A 19,426-nucleotide genomic window follows, 5' to 3' on the forward strand; every position below is an offset into this window, starting at 1 on the left:
CAAAGCACTTGTATCCCTTGCCCCATTGTTTTATGTATTTTATACCAAATCTGTTTGTCTGCAAACTCCACCAACATGCAGTCAAACTTGATGGTGATATACCAACAAGCTAAAACCACCAATTTTTTTAGCATTTATGTTATGAATACTGTGCAAAAGTCTCTAGCCACTCCTGCTTTCTTTATATTTTTCTTCCAAGGAAAATGGGTTCACTGTTTGTTGCTAGGCAATATGATGACCTCATGACATCTGATATAGATAAGAACTTTTGGGGCCCTGAGTCGTGCCTGTGTGTTATCAAACTCCTGATTGAGTAGAAGTTCACAGACGAACACACACACACAGATTTGTTGCAGGCATGTGCAGTTAAGGTCATTGAGTACATTCTTCTTCACTAGTACGGTTACTTCAACGCCAATGCCTTCTCCTTTGTAGATGAGAGACGCATGGTTTTCATTGACAAGCAGCAGACGCATCTAGTAAACGTAGAGCGGGTGCAAAAAATGACGTACCGGCAGAGCGCAGCAGAGGGCCAGCAGAAAAATTCGCTCCAGCCAGCGGTCAGTGCAGCGCATGTCGCTCCTTGTGTCAAGGGGCCTTGAGAGGGTCACATCACCACAATGCCTAGAAAAAGGAAAGGCTCTTGCCGCAGCAGTAAGGATGCCATGCGGAAGAAGAAAATCAGGGCCACTGAATCTCAGCATCAAAGAGAATCTAGACTGGAAAACGCCAGATTAGCAGAAGCTGCACGAAGACAGCGAGAAACCAGCGAAGAGAGACAGCGTCGTTTAGAAAACGCCAGAGTATCCCAAGCTTCGCGGAGACGGCGCGAGAGCAGCGAAAAAAGACGACTTCGCCTGGAAAATGCCAGACTGGCCCAGGCTTCGCGGAGACAGCGCGAAACCAGCGAAGAAAGGCAGCGTCGATTGTACCATGCCCGGTCGGCTCAAGCTTCGCGCAGACAGCGGGAAACCAGTTTGGAAAGGCTGCAACGTCTGCAAAATGACCGCCTGGCTAAGGCTTCCAGAAGACGGCGTGAAACCAGCTTGGAGAGGGAGCATCGCCTGGAAAATAAGCGGCGGGGGCAAGCTTCACGGAGATTGCACGAAACCAGCGAAGAGAGACGGCATCGCTTAGAAAATGACAGATTGGCTCATGCATCACGAAGACAGCGAGAAACCAGCGAGGAAAGACGGCTTCGGCTGCAAAATGCCAGACTGGCTCAAGCTTCACGGAGGCAGCGAGAAACCAGCGAGGAAAGGCAGCGTCGATTGTACCATGCCCGGTCTGCTCAAGCTTTGCGCAGACTGAGAGAAACCAGTTCGGAGAGGGAGCATCGCCTACAAAATAATCGACTGGCTCAGGCTTCACGGAGACTGCGCGAAACCAGTGAGGAAAAGGTGCATCGCTTGGACCATGACCGGTCCGCACAAGCTTTGCGCAGACTGCGAGAAACCAGCGTGGACAGAGAAAGGCCGTCAGAAAACGACAGACCATGGCGCCGTGAACATTATAGACTGCAAGTGCTCAATGCTTCCCGAAAGACAAATGGACTCGGCTTTCCAGCACCTGTGTGGAATTTTCACGAGTCTGCTTTTGAGGAGGGACAGGTGCATTCTGAATTACCATCACTGTACACAGTGAACATCCAGAGTTTTGTCTGCGTCTGATTATGGTGACAGTGTTTATATGTATGCTTCTCCGTCTCCCCAGAAGCCTCTTGATTCTGTGTATCACACTTACTCACCGTTGTATCTTATATGAAGGAGTGGGATTTATTTATTTAGAAGGCTGAAAGACATTTTAGCTGCACCTCCCATTCACACTGGTCTTGGAGAAACTGGATTTGAATACCTTGCTGCCTATGAAATGAGCTACAAAGAAAACAAAAATTGTGAAACTGCATTTTTTGATTTCATGTTAAGTGTCTGTCTGGATTTTTCTCCTGGTGGTGTCATGGTTCTGTTTGTTTGTTTGTCTGTTTGTTAGCAATCTTGACTCCACAGTTTTCAAGGTATCATTTTCATATTTTGTGTGATGGTATGCCAGTAACAGCCGGAGCTGATTTAATTTACAAGAAAATCAGGTCAAGGTCATGCCAAAATCAATAAAATCTTTATATTGCTCTTCATATTACCTTATTTTTTTTAATGGGTTGTCTTTACAAAAATATGCAAGCCTAGGTTAGCTAAGCATTTGACCTTGACCTTCATTGTCAGCACGCAAAGGTAAAGTTGACCCAGAAAAGTTTTTCAAAAAAACAATATCGAGTAATATATCATATAAAAGGCCATTGAGAGCTGTACAACCTACCACCCCAGCCCGGCCCTCCCCCAAATACCATGCCCTACAGTGTTACAGTGACAGCATAAAGATTTGCAAAATCACGCACTGAAAATGAAAATATTTTTAAATCTCAAGGTTTTTTAGCTTATAGAAGCCAGAAATTTTAGTCAGTTGTGTTGCAATCATATAGGTAAAGATAATAAAACAGACTATTTTAGTATTCAATGCTTCAAGGTCATAGGTCAAAGGTCAGGCATTATGTCTTTATAAAAGCAGGCTGAGGTTGCTGCACTGTAATAAAAGCAGGCTGATGTCAGCATGTTATAATAAAAACATCATAAAACATCTATTTTTTTTAGTATAGTAAAAAAAAGTATAGTCCTTGCCCTTCAGGGTGAGTTGCACTCTCCGAATGCTCTTGTTTTTTCAATTCGACATCACAATGACACCATAAAGTCACAAAGTCACAGACTGCACGAATTTAACTTAAACTTAACTTTGACTTAAAATCTCTTTTTCTGCTTATAGAAGCCAAAGATTTCAGTTAATTCTGCTCCAGTCATATGGGTAAAAATAATCAAATACACCACTGTAATGTGGTATTTATGTTTGGTATATATTTTAGAATATCTTCAAGGCCATAGGTTAAAGTTCAGGGTCACACAAATTAGGAAAAAGCTTTAGTTTCCATTGGATCATCTCCTTAAAGTGATATATTAGTCATTGGGGGATATAAGCACTTTCTTTGTTTGAGCTCTTTAAAACATTATTTTTTCAGTACAAGATTATATAACTTCAAAACGCAAAAACACAAAAAGATTAATATACTACACTAGATTTATTACACTAGATTTTGTGAGTGCTCTTGTATGTTTTAGGGGATTTTTTGGTACTCCTTTCCCTCTTGAAAAAGATCTCCATCGCAGTGAGACTACCTGTAACTAAAGGACTTATTAGTAACACATATATACCAAGTAAGTGGGTTAAAGTAAGGCCATGATTTTGCTGTCAAAAGGGACAATTACACTGTAGCATGGGCATGCACTAGTTGACTCAATGTCCCACATATTAGTCAGCACAGCTCATAAAGAAATGTGAACTATGGATGCATCAGTACTGATGCCAAACAAGATAAGCAGAGAAAATGAGATGAAATGAGAGTTAAAGGTTAGACCATAAAATAAACTTCAGTTTCTATTTATCTGTGTTGTATTTAGTCAAAGGAGCTTGCAAAGAAAAGCGTCTGGACTTCTTTAAGTTAGTTGAAGACGTTTCACCTCTCATCCGAGAAGCTTCTTCAGTTCTAAGGTCAAATGGTGGAGAGTCCCAGATATAAACCTAGTGGGAGTGTCCCCCCACAGAGGGACAAAAGGACCCCCTGATGATCCTCTAAACTCACCCGAAACTCTGGCTGATTGGGACCCACACCCAGTTTCACACCTTGGCTCAGGCGATTAGAGGATCATCAGGGGGTCCTTTTGTCCCTCTGTGGGGGGTCACTCCCACTAGGTTTATATCTGGGACTCTCCACCATTTGACCTTAGAACTGAAGAAGCTTCTCGGATGAGAGGTGAAACGTCTTCAAGCAACTTAAAGAAGTCCAGACGCTTTTCTTTGCAAGCTCCTTTGACTACGATGACCTGGATGACTGAGAACCTTCACAGACACTGTGTTGTATTTACTTTGCCAGGAAGCTGGGAACCAATGCCAAACCAGTGAGGGACTTGCATAGTTTTTATGTTTTTAATGTTAAACATATAAAAATTTGCTATACCAACGTTACCAGTACTTCCCACATTGCCCCACACATTGCCCCTTTCTTTAATCAAATCAAATCAAATCACTTTTATTGTCACATCACATGTGCAGGTACATTGGTACAGCACATGTGAGTGAAATTCTTGTGTGCGAGCTTCACAAGCAACAGAGTTGTGCAAAATACAATAATGTAAACAAGCAAAATACAAGAATGGCTACATCTGAAACTAATAAATATATGTGCAATATATAATAGTATATGCATTTCTGGATGTGTATACTAAATATTTTTCTACGTGTGTGTGTGTGTGTACACATATTTTACAAATTAAATAGAGTAAACAATAAATAAAATATATAAAAATATACAGAGTTGAGACATGTGCAAAACAGTGGCATTACTGTACAGTATGGAGTGCATAATGTTAAAGTTCCAGTAGTGAAGCTGAGGTGTCTATGACGTGTTCAGCAGTCTGATGGCCTGGTGGAAGAAGCTGTCTCTCAGTCTGCTGGTACGGGACCGGATGCTGCAGAACCTCCTTCCTGATGGAAGTAGTCTGAACAGTTTATGGCTGGGGTGACTGGAGTCCTTGATGATCCTCCCCGCTTTCCTCAGGCACCGCTTCCTGTAGATGTCTTGGAGGGAGGGAAGCTCACCTCCAATTATCCGTTCAGAGCACCGCACTACTCGCTGGAGAGCTTTGCAGTTGTAGGCGGTGCTGTTGCCATACCAGGTGGTGATGCATCCAGTGAGGATGCTCTCAATGGCACAGTGATAGAAGGTCCTGAGGATGCGGGGGCTCATGCCGAATCTTTTCCGTCTCCTGAGAAAGAAGAGGCGCTGCTGCGCCTTCTTCACTGTTTTGTTTGTGTGTACTGACCATGTAAGATCCTCAGCCAGATGTACACCAAGGAACCGGAAGCTGCTCACTCTCTCCACAGCAGCGCCGTTGATGGTGATGGGGGTGTGTACTTCTCTGCACCTCCGGAAGTCCACTATCAACTCCTTTGTCTTTGCGACGTTGAGGGTGAGATGGTTGTCTTGACACCAGTGGGTCAGGGCGCTGACCTCCTCCCTGTAAGCCGTCTCATCACCGTTGGTGATAAGACCCACCACTGTAGTGTCGTCCGCAAACTTCACAATGATGTTGGAGTTGTTAGTGGCTGTGCAGTCGTAGGTGTAGAGTGAGTATAGGAGAGGGCTCAGTACACACCCCTGTGGAGCACCAGTGTTCAGTGTGATGGGGGATGAGGTGATGCTGCCCAGTCTGACCACTTGGCGTCTGTCAGACAGGAAGCTAAGGATCCAGCTGCAGAGGGAGCTGCTCAGTCCTAGATCCTGCAGTTTCCTGTCCAGCTTCGAGGGAACGATGGTATTGAATGCTGAGCTGTAATCTACAAACAGCATTCTCACATACGTGTCTCTCTTCTCCAGGTGTGACAGGGCAGTGTGTAGTGTCAGGGCTATGGCATCATCAGTATTATTTTGGATTTTATCTAATCCACGCAGTGTCAAAAGTACACATACAGGCTCAAGTGTATACACTATATTGCTAATAGTCTTCACTTGCTGCCTTCACACATATGAACACAAGTTACATTCTTAATCCATAGGGTTTAATATGATGTCTGCTCACCTTTTGGAAAGAAGAAACTACCAGTTGCATTCAAACATGATCACTAACAAAAAGTAAACAGGCCTTCACCTTGTTAAACTGATAGATATTGTAGAACATTGAATAGCACTTATTAAGGGAATTAAGTGATTTGATGTCTATATTTGAGTCTGTATTTCTGCTTTTGACCCTGTGTGGATTGAAGAAAATCCCAAATAAATTCAAAGTTGTGCATCAGATTGATGCATACTGTAAATTAATCATTCCTGACTGGAAAAAGAACAGTTCAAAGAAATTATTAAAAGCCCCAAATTATCATGACTTTCATGCCCATAATGAGTGTATAAGAACTTCTGACCACTACTGTATTTCTGAACTTCTTAAAACATATAATTAAATTAAAAGAGTCAAAGTATTATTAAAAATGACAATAATAATACACTAGGATATTTAAACATTAAAGAGCTTAACCAATTCTGAAGTCTGGTCTAAACTAAACTAAGATGGAAACAAAACATTTTAAATGAATGGAAATTAAACTACAGAACTTCAATAGCTACCACTTACAGGTGGCTCGTTATTTGGTTTAATTTGTGCGCACAATAAGAGATTTTCATATAGATTCCTCGCGTGATCGAGTTTTTTTTTGCATAGACGCGCGCTCCCGCGATTTGGCAACCACGTGGTGTTTTAAGGGCCAATGGCTTATTTGCAGCAACGGTCTGAAGCGCGCACCCGTTAGCAGGGCAGAGGAGAGGACAGAAGGCGGCAGAAAGACAAATAAAGCCGAACTAGCAGATTATTCTGTAAACTGCAACGCGAAATCCTGCCGAGATGTCAGAGGAAAAGCCAAAGGTAATATATAGAGGTTTATATAACTGCTTGCTTGTTATGATGGCTGAGGCGAGCTCCTGCGAAACCGTCGCTTATATGTGCAATCTAAAAATGGCCTGGTTTGCACGTTTCTCTAAATCGGCGCAGTGTTTGTTTCGCAAATGAATGAGTACCCGCACATTCATATGTGCGTCTATATGCGCTCACACAGCTCACTGTAGGTGAGTTTGGGAGGGATGTTGTCCCGCTAATTGGGGTCTAAAAGGTTGGGAGCAGGAATGTCAATTACACCATGATTGTTATTTGCGGATTTTTTTCTTTGTCGAAACGGGACCACGCTATGTCCGCAACGCCGCAAATGCCGCAACTGCAGCAGTGGCAGAAGAGCGCAAATGGAGGTGACGCACCGCCTTAAAAACTGATGTGACTATGGTATTCTGGTAGTTTTTATTTTATTTGTTTTAATTTTTTCGTTGTGCTGCTTGTTGTACCACAATACTTCATAACAAAACTGCTAGCAGCGTTAGCCGGTAGCTAAACTCGCCAGTGGTTCTGAGCCTAGCCCGGAGCTAATGATGCTAACGTTAGCGCCTGTGAGTGCCTTGTGTGAACGCATATGGTAGCATGTCTGTGTTATTGAGCTCCAATGTACGTTTTGTTTTAATCAAAGCATCAACTGAATAGTATGGCAGTAATTCAACACAAGTCACATCTGTGTTTTGTGACACGGCTGTTAAAATTGTGGGATTATATGCCTATTAGTTTACTTTCTGTATGTCTGAGCTAGCAAGGCTAACAGTATTGTGGATGTCGCTTTAAAGAAAACGTATACGTACTATCCATTACTGTGGTTGCTAATCCATTTGTTTATCAAGTGTTAAACCATTGTGTTTCTACAGGAAGGAGTAAAGACTGAGAATGACCACATCAACCTCAAGGTTGCAGGGCAGGATGGGTCGGTGGTTCAGTTTAAAATAAAAAGGCACACACCTCTCAGTAAACTAATGAAGGCATACTGTGAACGACAGGTAAGCTGCTGTAAGTTCTTAAGCAGCATGATTACATGCACACTTAACTTTGCTGTTCTTTTAACGGAAAGGCGGCATCTTCATCTGCAGGGTCTCTCAATAAGGCAGATCAGGTTCAGGTTTGATGGCCAGCCGATCAATGAGACGGATACGCCTGCACAGGTATGATTATTATGCACTTGTAACCATTATTGAAACACATTCAGTTTCTTTAAGATTACAGCGCACTTGTCCCCTAAATAAATTGAATATGTTTGCAATACTGTAAAATAATTAATATATGGAACATCTTTTTCTCAGCTGGAAATGGAAGATGAAGACACCATAGATGTTTTCCAGCAGCAGACAGGCGGCCATTGCTAAGCCCTACCCACCTCATTGACGGCCACCCTCAGACAACGCCCTCAACCATCTCACTGTCCATCCCTTCCCCACCACTCCCCTCATATTATTATTCTTATTATTATTATTATTATTATTCTTTCAGTTTAAAGATGTCTGTCATGGTTTTCGTCAGGTGTTGGCGGGGGGCCTCGTTGGCTGTTTATGTGCTGTCTCAGTCAGGACTGAACTTTTGTGTGTCAACAGTCTCTCTGCTGGCCAATCAGGACACAGATTTCCTTCTGGCACCGCTGGCTGTGATTGGACCAACAACTCATCACAGCTGTTCCTGGTTTGTCACTGCTTTTGGTTCACTGTGCAGTGAAAGCTTAGTATCCAGTAGTTTGTCACTGTTTTCATCCATCAGGGTTGAATGCGAGGCTCTGCAAGTGTTTTGTCCAGGGGTCACTGTCAGTGGGCATAAAAATGGTTTGAAGTGGAAGCACTATCTGAACATAATACACACATGCTTCCCATTTCACATTGCTTTTCTGTGTGTTTGTTGTCTGAATGGTGACTCGTTTTTTTGTTTGTTTTTGTTATGTTAAATGAATTTTAATTCTTTGCATTTTAGGTGCTTCTGCAATGTTTCTTTTCTTTTGTAAATGTTAATTTTAGTTTTTTCGTCTGTTATTTTAAACATTAACACCCATGGGGCATATGGTCGACATTTTTTCCCCCTCCTGTACAGCAGTATCAGAATGGGTGTTAGATAAATGTTGTGGGACTTGGACCAATACTCCAAAAACAGAACGTCTGCTTCATATTTGACGTGCTTCTCTTTAAAAAGCCAACTTCAAGGTGAAAACTGTCACATTTAAAGGCATTTATATTGCATCAGTGTTTGCTTCCTCTTAGATGGCTACTCAGTGAGTGACTGTGGGTGTCTGCGGTACAGATGGATATATGCTTATGCAGAAATGCTTGTTTCAGGGGAAAGAATTCATCTATATCACAGAAGTGCATCCACGGTGTAAGCTGGTCGGCGTTTGATTGTGTAAAGAATCTCTTGGTGCAAAATACATAACATTTTTCTTTTTGGTTCTGTTTTTTTCCAAAGTGGGCTAGTAACCGGTCCTTGTGATGATCTCAAAAGCAGGTCTGCTTGTTGTAGAGGGTGGACTGTGAGTGGGAATAACTGAAAGGTTCCTGAATGTTTTTTGTTTTTTTTTAGGTCAGGTGTCTCATCCCCTGTATTGCCCTAGCACAAGTAGGCCAACGGGAACACTTGAGTTTTAGATGTGCTTTGAAGAGGAGCAGGTTCAAGTTTGAGCAAGGGTATCCAGCAAAAGTTGGACTGTCTTTGCTAAAAGACACCAATGACACTTTTCACTACTGTGCCAGCTGCTGAGATGCTGTCTGCTTGTGTGTTGTTACAGTGGCAGTCTTTCAAGTGGTGATGAGCGTCTTTCACTATTTTTACATTCTGGAGAGTGAAGCATGCAGTTCGTTTCATATCAGGAGGTCAGCCATTGGAGTTTGGGAGACAAGTGTTCTGTACCTACAGGGCCCCGTTCTTCGTATGTGGGTAACCAAATTGTCTTTGAATGTAAATAGTCTGAAATGAGCTAGGATTTCTTTTTTCCCCCCTTTCCTCCCCCCAGTTCAGCCACGGTTCATTAAGCTCAAATCCTGAAAAGAAAAACCCAGCTTTTTTGAAGTTAGTTGGATTCAAGTTATTAGAAAAGGTTGCACCTTTCAAAGTTAAAAACACACTGCAACAAAATGTAGGTTTTAATACGTGCTTTAAAAACTGTCTGAACACTTTCAGCTACTACAGTAAATGTTTTTCATCTTTTATATGAATAGTTAAGAGTTGGTGCCAGTACTGAGAAATGAAACCTTATTTCCTTGCACAGCCATCAGTAAGCATCTGTCAATATTGTATTGCACAGAGAAATGTTGAGTGTTTGTGCGACATGCATCTGCACAAGCCAGTCAGCAATCATGATTCCAGCTTTCATCACACAAAGTAAGAGCACACTTTACGATGCCAACAAGCAGCCTTCCGCTCGCATTTCAAGAACCCAGTGAGCTGGACAAAGGTCAGCTGAGCTAAACTGTAAAGTACGAAGAACGGGGACCAGGTCTTGTCATGTTATGTTTTCTCTACTGATTTGTACATTATTTGTGGTCTTTTACTACTGTATACAATAAATATAGTTTGGTACTCAGATTTGATGTCAAGTTTTTGTTTTTGTGTTTGACCAGCTAATCTGTTTGTTTTAAAGAACATAACTTAAAGCCCCTTTTCTGTCTCCAGGGAAGGGAGGGGTAAAATTTGGGTACCCAGATGCACACAGATGGGAGCTAAGGATCCAAAAGCACCGAAAACCTGCTTTCTAATGTGCAAAAGTAACCATTAGGTGGCACCACTGGTCCATACCAATACCATGTCTTGGGTTTGCTAAAGCTTTGCTTTCATAAAAACATGAAAGTAGTGGGAAAAACCGTAAACTTAGCTGAAGTGTGTTTCAGAAAATGAGGTTCTGAAGTGGTCCTCAAGCACACTTCTTCATGTAGTAGACAAAAGATGACTAAATTTAGATAAATGAGTTAAAAAAGGACAAACACTGATTATCATCTAAAACTTCACCATCGTCTTTATTACCCAGGTCCAAATTTAGAACGTGGCATCTCATCTGATAGTCTGTGTGAATACTTGCATTCAGTATAACCGGAACAGTGATAAGATTAATCATAGCGGCCGATGAGTCAAACCAGGAATAAGGAAAATCAGGGACCGGTGGACAATCTGCATCTGCTTTTCTTCATCTAAACGGGTTCAGGGGTGTAACTGCTGTTCCTGGCAGTAAGAGAGATTGATGAATGGATAAAGGAAAATATACTGGTATGTATTTTGCATCCTTGATATTTGTGGCGTCCATAATCTTAATGTGGGTGGAAGAAGAAAGACTGTGTCATTTGCCTTGTAAATGTGCCGGATGGTTCTGAGAGATCTGACACAAGCAGACATGCCGCTGTTCCTCATGAGCACCTGGTGACCATCAAAATAAGATTAAACAGACTTGAGGAAATCAATGAATGTCGAGTTTGAGTGGCACTGAACATCCTCTGTAGGAGACTGTACACTTTCAGGTACTCCACTGTGACTGACTTGGCCCACCCAGGTTGACATACATGCAAATATGTATTAATTGCAAAAACTATCTGACCAAGCTGCTCTTAGTACTTTCTCCATTACAGTCTTTGCTTATGTTAATACTATTTTGCTAATTCAAAACATATATGTGGTTCAGCATACTATTTAGCTTTACTATCTTGAAACATAATTACCTTTTCAATACTTGCAGAGCTTTCAGGAAGCATCTAGATGTCCTGAACATACACTAAAGTGCAATCACAACTAATATAGTAAAAGCTCGGCTTGGATGCACTGCTTGACCAAAGCTCGTGCAAGTGTTGTTGTTTTCTTTTGATTGCCTTTTAATAATAACAATAAAAAAAGCCCTTTAATCAATCATTTTTCATGTGATCACATTCAGATATTGTGCCTGTCTGCTTGTCTGTGAGCGTACACGTATACATTAACAAAGTGGTGCAGCTCACCCCTCTGGCAGGTCTGTGTCATCAGATTTGTGGTTGAGTGCGGATGACTGACAGGGTGCTTAGTGATTTGCATGAGTCTGGAGTTTAAAAGGAGCTGCAGGTGCAGGTTTTTCCACACTTATGAATGGATCTCTCCAAGCGCGGATGCTCTGGGACTTCCTACTCCTAACATCAATCTTAGGTTACCAGTGTGACTTTAATGATTGTCACCCGAATTTCTTCATAGACATTTTTTTGTTTGGAGCTGGAATTCTTAGCAGGCTCAATATGAAGTGTACACAGCTTTCTGGTGTGTGTTGTCATTTAGGATAGGCAAAGAAATACCTTCAGTATGGAGACATTCCTACCAACTGGAAACTGAAACAAACCGATTTTCTGCAATGTCAACGCTGATATTTATGCCGTTCCTTCTCCTGGGGTTAAGAGTAACTGAGACAGCCACAGAAACATGGAGGCAATGTACAGGTATTATTCAATTTTTATTCTATTTTATCTCTTCCAGTCTCAGCTGAGTTCAGCACATGTAATGTTTAGTTAATTATTATACAGCGAATGGCTTACTGTTTCATCTAAAACCCAGGAAGCCCCTCTAGCTAAAATACTTTTTGGTAATTCCAGCTGTCTGCATCTGCCTACAGTACAGTAGGAGTGCTTCTCTGTGTGGACGTGCATGCCACTTTAACCTAAATGAACATCCATAAACAAGTACAGACATTGGGTGTGGTTGGGATTCCACAACAATCCCGTACACATTGAAATATTAGGACGTACACAGCGCATGTTTACGTGATGTCTCATCAGTGTGGGAGTATTATTATTTTTCTGTTATCGTTGCTTAGGAAAGAGTATCTTTTTAAAAAAAATAATTAAATAACAAACCCACTGAAGTCTCATAAAACCCCACCACTACCTAGGGCTGTTTCTCACACTCCAGGGTGTGGTGGTGGCAGTAGTACTGGGACATTGAGGAATTTATTAGTTTCCTGTGGATCCTGACCTTTTTGACTCGTGTCCCTTTAAAACAAACCTCTGGTTTTGAAGATGCTCTACCACACTCAGCACTTAAGGTATATAGAGTAAGTAATCCTGCTGGTGCACTAATCATTTCAGCTCAAACTTTATATGCTCTTAGGTATTTTTCTTTCTTCTTTTTTTTTTTTTTTTACAATAAAGCATCAAATCACACTTTTCATTGCAAAACCTAAAGTTATTAAATTATTCTAATGTACTGAAGTTGAGTGAAAGTGTGAAGTACGGTGAATAGATTACTTCTACTGCAGCCTGAGAGCGATTTTGTTTAAATCCACTTTAAAAACTTTCAGCTTTTATTCTTTTCTAACCCATTAATCATCCCAGGAATTCTGCAGTGTTACTTTCGCAACACGAGGAAGTTTAAAGTTTGGCCATAAAACTCACTGCCATAGTCTTTATTTGCATATTTTGTTCAGGTTCGCTTCCCCTGGATCTTCTATCTTTTGTCCTTGAGAGGGACCCATCCAAACTTGTGCCGGGGGTGCACATGAAGCAGGCCGGCGGGGTGAGGGGGATTCATTTCTCAAGCCCTGATACCGCACTGAGCTTTCCCTCCTCCCAGATTCTGGTGAACTGTGACCTCTTCCCCAAGGAATTCTCCATCGTTCTGACATTAAAAGTCTCCGACAGTGCACCCAAGGTGAGCATCTGACTGAAACGCCTCGGTACTAATGACTGCAGGGGTGTGAAAATAGGAATATGTTGCAAGTAATAACAGTTGATTACTTAAGTAAAATAATAGATGCCACCACTCCACCCTGCTTTGCTTGAGGAGATGTTGTGTGTTACATAAATAGAAAGACTGTGTCTCTGCAAACCCAAAACACAGAATAGATTTGACAGAAATTCCTGTTACAGTGCCATATTAACCCTGACAGAAAGATGAATGCATACGCTGCTAAACTTGACACAGATGTCGGTATTGCTCATATTTACTGCCTATTGATTTATTTGCAATTAAACTTACATGCAAGTCTGTTCTTCTAGTGCAATTTAGTGTTTCAAATTGCAACATAGTTCATTACCCATCACCTAAAAAACTCCATTCTTGATTAAAAAGCGTATGCACTTTGTTAGCATCGTCCGCTGCCAAATTCAGTGTGTCTGGGCTTCCTTCTTGTTTTTCCAAACAGGGGAATGAATATGTGTTTTCTCTGATGGGGCCGAAAGGACGACCAGTGGATCAGAACAAAGAGGAGAACGATGGAGGCAGCAGCTTGAAAAGCAATAAAGAGTCAAGTATCACCGGAGAAGAGCAACACAGTCAGAAGACAAGAGTCAAAAGTGATGGGCGCCTCATTCTTGGACTTAAATTCTCGGGAAAGCGTCTGCACTTCCTTTATAAAGGTCACAGAGGGGTTGTAGAGCACTGGGTGTTTCGAGGCACCCAGCTGGCTGACAGCCAGTGGCACACTCTTGTTTTAGCCATTGGTAGTCATCACGTGAAGCTCACAGTGGATTGCAGCTCACCAGTGGAAATGTAAGCTCAGTTTCTCTCCCCTCTTTCTCTTCTCTGTTCTCTGGGTGGATACGTCTGTTTCCCACTTTACTCTGTTCCCTCCGATTTTGCCTTGAGGCGCAGTAGATCCTTCACCACAATAAAATGGTCCTGCTCAAAATCTGCGTATGCCCTGCAGCCATATCACAGTAGCCTGACAGTGTGTGATAGATGGTTTTTTAGTGGAAATTCCCTCTGGCACGCCGAAAGGAGGAATATCAACACCCACACAGCACTTGTACATGTAATACAGTTCATGTCTCACACTGAGTCCTAGAATGAGAAGAACAGAGTGAACTACTTTAATTATAGAGAATTTAGTTCATTTATAGAAGAAAAACAACTTACTCCACCTATTAGAAATAATTATGTATATCTTTTATGGCAAACAGCATTCCCTCCAGGCCTTTCCCTTCAGACCTCAACATTCAGGGATCCAGATTCCACATTGGTAGTCGGGGGCTGTGGAAGGGCTTGTTTTCAGTAAGATGCCTTTCTTTATTTCAGACTATAATAAGATTTGTAAAGGATATGCCATGAACTCGGAAATGATTACCTCTTCTGTGACCACATATCCAGGGTCTACTGCGACAGCTGGTTTTGGTGCCAGGTTCAGATGCTACCCATCAGATCTGCCCCTCTTCTGACCCCCAGCTAGCAGCTCTGTCAGTACCACCACTGTTTTTAGACCTGCCAGCCACAGGAGCAGAAGATGATAGACATGGGAATACCTATGGTAATTTGCATATGCATGTATTTTTACTCAGTATAAATAAGACATTGCATGTTTGCTTGCCTCTTTGATTGCTTTCTGGTTTTTAATATGTCAGAAACTGAAGCTAGAGTGTCTGTGGGCTTGGAGAAGTCATGCTCGGAGCAGCTACAGGGCCAGCTGTGGTTTAATCCCCTCAAAAAGGGCCTCTACCTCTGTGACGGTACAGTTTGGATCACTGTGTTAGAAGGTGAGACTCCAACTACCACTGTTTCTGTTCTTGTTTCTATGAAATAAAATCACATAAACCATTCATTTTCATTAACACAGATCGCAAAAGGCTGGACTATGTGCTGGAACATCAGGTGCTCACCACCAGCTCAGAGACCCACGACATAGAGGTATTTATCCACCATTTGCTGTGAAACTTACTTAGGTCTTATTGTCTGATACTTTATTGTCTGATACTTTTGTTTCACTTTCATTTGGGATTTCCTGTACATAAACCCGCTGTGAAAAAAAAATCCAATCTCCAGCTGTTCCAGGTACCTGGTATGGGTCTGATGGCTGCTATGGCTCATCGGTCGGCATCTGGCTCTGCTGTGTATCTCTGGACTAAAACAGGTTTCCAACTCTATCAGAATATCAGCACCAACGGAGCCCTGGCTTGGAGGCATTTCAGCATGGGCAATAAGGTGTGACAAGTTAGTGGAAAAATCACACTTTAATCCTACTAAAAGCTTTAAACCTATACTCTTTCTCTTTTGTTGTTTTTAATGTAGATATATCTGGTGGTGTCTAATTCTGGGGGAGACAGGCGATTTAACAAAGACTCACAGGCGGACTTTTCTGTGATTTACAAGTGGAGCAAAAGGAGAAAAAGATTTGTGCAGTTCCAGACTCTGCAGACGCACTGTGCCCGAGACTGGGAGGCATTTAATATAGATGGACATACATATCTTGCTGTCGCTAATCATAGACAAGGTAATATAAATATATACCTATACTACCCGTTAACTTCCACAGTGTCTGGCATGGCATCTTTTGCTTGTTTGGCTTTTAGGTGACAAGAATCACACTATAGACAGTGTGATATACAGGTGGAACAGATTATCAAAGTCTTTTGAGGTCCACCAGATGCTCCAGACTTCAGGGGCGTACGACTGGGAGTTCTTCACTGTCGGACCTTACTATTTCCTGGTGGTCGCCAATGCTTTTGATGGCGTGACCACTTCTTTAGACTCCGTCATCTACGTTTGGGTGAATGGAAACTTCCAGGTGTTCCAGAAAATTAAGGTTTGTGATAAGAATAATGTAAAATGGTAAATGGTAAATGGGCTGCATTTATATAGCGCTTTTACTAGTCCCTAAGGACCCCAAAGCACTCTACACAACCAGTCATCTACCCATTCAAACACACATTCACACACTGGTGATGGCAAGCTACATTGTAGCCACAGCCACCCTGGGGCGCACTGAAAGTAGCTCAAATAGACTAAAAATATTTTCCTATCAGCTGTTTGCTGCTTCGCTACAAACCCCTCAAAACTCTGAGTGGGTTTGAGGACGGCATGGTTTCCACTCCATGGCAGGAAGTCATCTTCTGACCATTTGGGCTTTGGTTTCTCCTGATGAGATCTGTATCTGATGATTATGAAAAACTACCTTAAAAAATAGAGTATGTGGTTTGCTATGATTTGCTTGAGCGATAACGGTGCTTTGACGTGTTACTGATAGTGAATGGTATATTTGAATCAAACCACATCTGATGTGAGAGTGTTGACACATTAATAGTCTCGAGAGAAAACAGGAGGAATTGTGTAATTAAGGGGAACGCCCCTTGCGAGATGTGAGGATGTACATGAACACCTCAGGGCTGCTGGTAATTAATTAACTGAAATAATAAAGAAAATGGGGCAGAAAACATATTTATCACATACTTTTAGTCATGTTGGCTCTTTGATTTCACAGAGGCAAAGTGAGTCTGTTAGCTCAAAATAATTTTAGCCCATTGGCTACATTTAATATTATCAATTTGGATCTCACCTATCCAGATCTTTCATTTACGTTGAATTAAAAGAAGGACAAGTTCACTCTGAAAATGCTCACATTTAATGAACCATCTATCTACAAACTGATGAAAGGCTTGACATGTCTTCAGAGAAAAGGTGGACCATATATCTTTGCTTTTTTTGTTTATTGGCATATGCTTTAATTATAGAGAGTCGTAAATCCAAAAGCATCGGCACGCCTCCTTAAGTATCTTCAGTTTTGGATGGCGCGCCATAGGTAATGTTTTCGTGACTCTGGCTTGGATAAATCTATCATGGGGTGAGCCATTTTTAATGGCTTATAATATTTCCTGGAACAAAGTAAATGAAAAGTCCAAGTCATATTTTAAGCTGTCCAGTGGATGTCAAAAGAATGTCCCAACAAGTTCACCCCGAGATTGGAGCATTGGAGCAAGACTGTGCATTGTTCAGAGAAATAAAAAAAAAAACAACCCAAGAGTTACATTTCTGATTCAGACACAGCACAACTAGAAAAAGACTGAACAAGTATGGCTTGAGTGGAAACGTTGCTAGGAAAGACTCTTCTCTTAAAAAATAACATGGCATCACGGATTAAGTTTGCAAAGTCGCATTTGAACAAACCACAAGATCTCTTGAAGAATATCCGTTGGAAAGATGAGACCAAAGTGCAGATATCTGACCATAGTGCACAAAATCAGACACAGGTTATCAGCACAAACACCTCATAGCAGCTGTCAAGCACAGTGGTTGAGGAGGGATGATTTGGGCTTGTTTTGCAGCCAGAAGGTCTGGGTAACTCCTCTGTATACCAAAGTATTGTAGCCACAAATGCGAGGCCATCTGTTTTGGCTGAAACTGGATCCTGCATGTATCAGCAGTTTCATCTAGCACTGTAAAATATAATAGCAGCAGAACTCTTCTCATCAGCAGCAATATGCAACTTACTTAACTTCTGTGTGCCACGAGTTTCCCATTTGAAGGCTAAAGTATTTGATTTATTGATTGTTTCTTTTAGACGTTCTGTGCCACAGACTGGGAAATGTTCCAGATTGACAGCAGAGTTTTTTTGGTTGTTGCCAATGGACACAGACTCCATGGTAATGGACCGAGTCAGTACACCATTAACTCCACTATCTATGAACTGGACATGAGTGCACAGCTGTTTGTCCGCTTCCAGGACATTGTCACCTACAGGTATAGATGTTCAATCACCAGATAATACTTACCAGGTGTACACACGCTCAGAAACATTTTCTTGATGCGTCTGCTGTCATTTTATCTGTTCATTATCTCCACATACCTTCCTCTTTCTTTCCAGTGCAGTGGATTGGGAGTTCTTCAGCCTTGGGCAGGAATATTTTCTGGTTGTTGCTAACTCCTTCAATGGAGAATCCTACTCTCTCAACAGCATTCTCTACAGGTATTCAACTTGTCAACAGCACCCCTCCCAATGTGAAATAAGTCCACCTTATTGCCTTTTGGTATCCGCCTTGAAACCATCTCAAACATCACACACACACAATTCTAATATTGATTTATTATCTTACCGTGAGAGCAGATGGAAATACTGCACTAATGGGATTCATCTTTTCTGTTTTGCTTTTAGGTGGCAGGGATATGAAGGATTCGTTCCTGTTCATTGGCTGCCAACGATCGGGTGCAGTGACTGGGAATTTTTCAGCGCTAAAGGAGAATCATATTTAATCTACTCCAGTGCCAAGGCACCGCTCTCCAAAGTGTTCATGCTGAAAACCTACTAGACAAACAAACAAAAAAAGTGTGGCTTTGTGTCCTGCATCTGTGTAATTGTACACAATCTATCATGTATGAAAATAATTTGCAAAAGGTCATTTAAAAAGGTCATTTAATGGTTACATTAATTATTGAAATTTTATTGACTTTTTAAATTATTGTCTGCTCAGAAATTCCCTCAGGGTGTTGGCTGGGGTACCTTTGCAGTGATCAGCCCTGCATACAGTCACCCTCCACACAGTGATATGTTAACCACTGATGTACCTCATTTTAAGACAAAAAAAATCACATGGACCAAAGAAAGTCTGTTTTTAATATATATTTGTGTGTATCGTGTGACAAAACTTAATACAAATTTCTATATACTCTCTCTCTCTGTAAGAGCATTGTGATTTAATATTATTTTGTTTACTAACTGTAATATGTTTTCTTAAATAGAAAAGTGTATTGTTTGTTGTTATATTTTGCCTCTGGCTGCATGAATTGTATATGAAAAGTGATAGTAAATTATTGAAATTTAAATAAACTATAATTATTGTGTTTATGTATGGAATAAGAGTTGTTTATACCAACAGATAATGTTTAATATTTGAATGATGATTTATTGAAGTTTTTTTTGTAGCTAATCATTTATTTGGTACAGTTTTCCTTAGACAAATAATTACCCATTGAGCTCTGACACTCACAAGATGTTGGTCTATAAAAGACTACAAATCACATAATACATGCTTAACCTCAAAGCATAGACTTGCCGGAATTGTAGTTTTTACACAAAATTATTTTGCTATAATCAAAACGTAGATATGAAACGTGGGCTTTATCCATACCTGTATCATAAAATTACATAAAATCGCAGAAATTAAACTGGTTAATTATGGAAAAGAGCTTCAGTTACTTTCACTGTTGTGTGCGCATTAACCAAGCTT

The 19,426-nt window shown here is 41.2% G+C and overlaps 3 protein-coding genes across 4 annotated transcripts; all 3 read left to right on the plus strand.

Moving 5' to 3' along the window:
- The first annotated feature begins 431 nt into the window (after positions 1 to 431).
- Positions 432 to 3,510, plus strand: LOC147307075 (uncharacterized). Its single transcript, XM_086274740.1, has one exon. It carries the CDS (start codon positions 621 to 623, stop codon positions 1,668 to 1,670), a length of 1,050 nt encoding a protein of 349 aa, XP_086130866.1. The 5' UTR covers positions 432 to 620; the 3' UTR covers positions 1,671 to 3,510.
- A 2,852-nt stretch (positions 3,511 to 6,362) lies between these two features.
- sumo3a (small ubiquitin like modifier 3a) lies at positions 6,363 to 10,079 on the plus strand. 2 transcript variants are annotated; one of them, XM_086274419.1, is made up of 4 exons: positions 6,363 to 6,515; positions 7,394 to 7,522; positions 7,613 to 7,684; positions 7,823 to 10,079. In XM_086274419.1, the coding sequence occupies exons 1-4, from the start codon at positions 6,495 to 6,497 to the stop codon at positions 7,883 to 7,885; spliced, it is 285 nt and encodes a 94-aa protein (XP_086130545.1). In that variant the 5' UTR covers positions 6,363 to 6,494; the 3' UTR covers positions 7,886 to 10,079. The 2 variants fall into 2 exon arrangements, with proteins under 2 accessions (XP_086130545.1, XP_086130544.1); XM_086274418.1 differs by having other exon boundaries at positions 7,394 to 7,684.
- Positions 10,080 to 10,143: 64 nt separating this feature from the next.
- On the plus strand, positions 10,144 to 19,044 carry LOC147307077 (thrombospondin-type laminin G domain and EAR repeat-containing protein-like). Its single transcript, XM_086274417.1, has 13 exons — positions 10,144 to 11,938; positions 12,922 to 13,145; positions 13,639 to 13,985; positions 14,396 to 14,486; positions 14,583 to 14,739; positions 14,834 to 14,965; positions 15,046 to 15,116; positions 15,252 to 15,410; positions 15,498 to 15,699; positions 15,779 to 16,011; positions 17,764 to 17,942; positions 18,067 to 18,168; positions 18,355 to 19,044. Exons 1-13 carry the CDS (start codon positions 11,854 to 11,856, stop codon positions 18,506 to 18,508), a joined length of 2,136 nt encoding a protein of 711 aa, XP_086130543.1. The 5' UTR covers positions 10,144 to 11,853; the 3' UTR covers positions 18,509 to 19,044.
- Positions 19,045 to 19,426: the final 382 nt, after the last annotated feature.

The sequence above is a fragment of the Aulonocara sp. 'chitande type north' Nkhata Bay genome, linkage group LG19 (assembly GCF_057382095.1).
Source record: "Aulonocara sp. 'chitande type north' Nkhata Bay isolate Kocher_YH1m ecotype deep benthic linkage group LG19, A_spYH_male_GT1.1, whole genome shotgun sequence".
Classification (NCBI taxonomy): domain Eukaryota; kingdom Metazoa; phylum Chordata; class Actinopteri; order Cichliformes; family Cichlidae; genus Aulonocara; species Aulonocara sp. 'chitande type north' Nkhata Bay.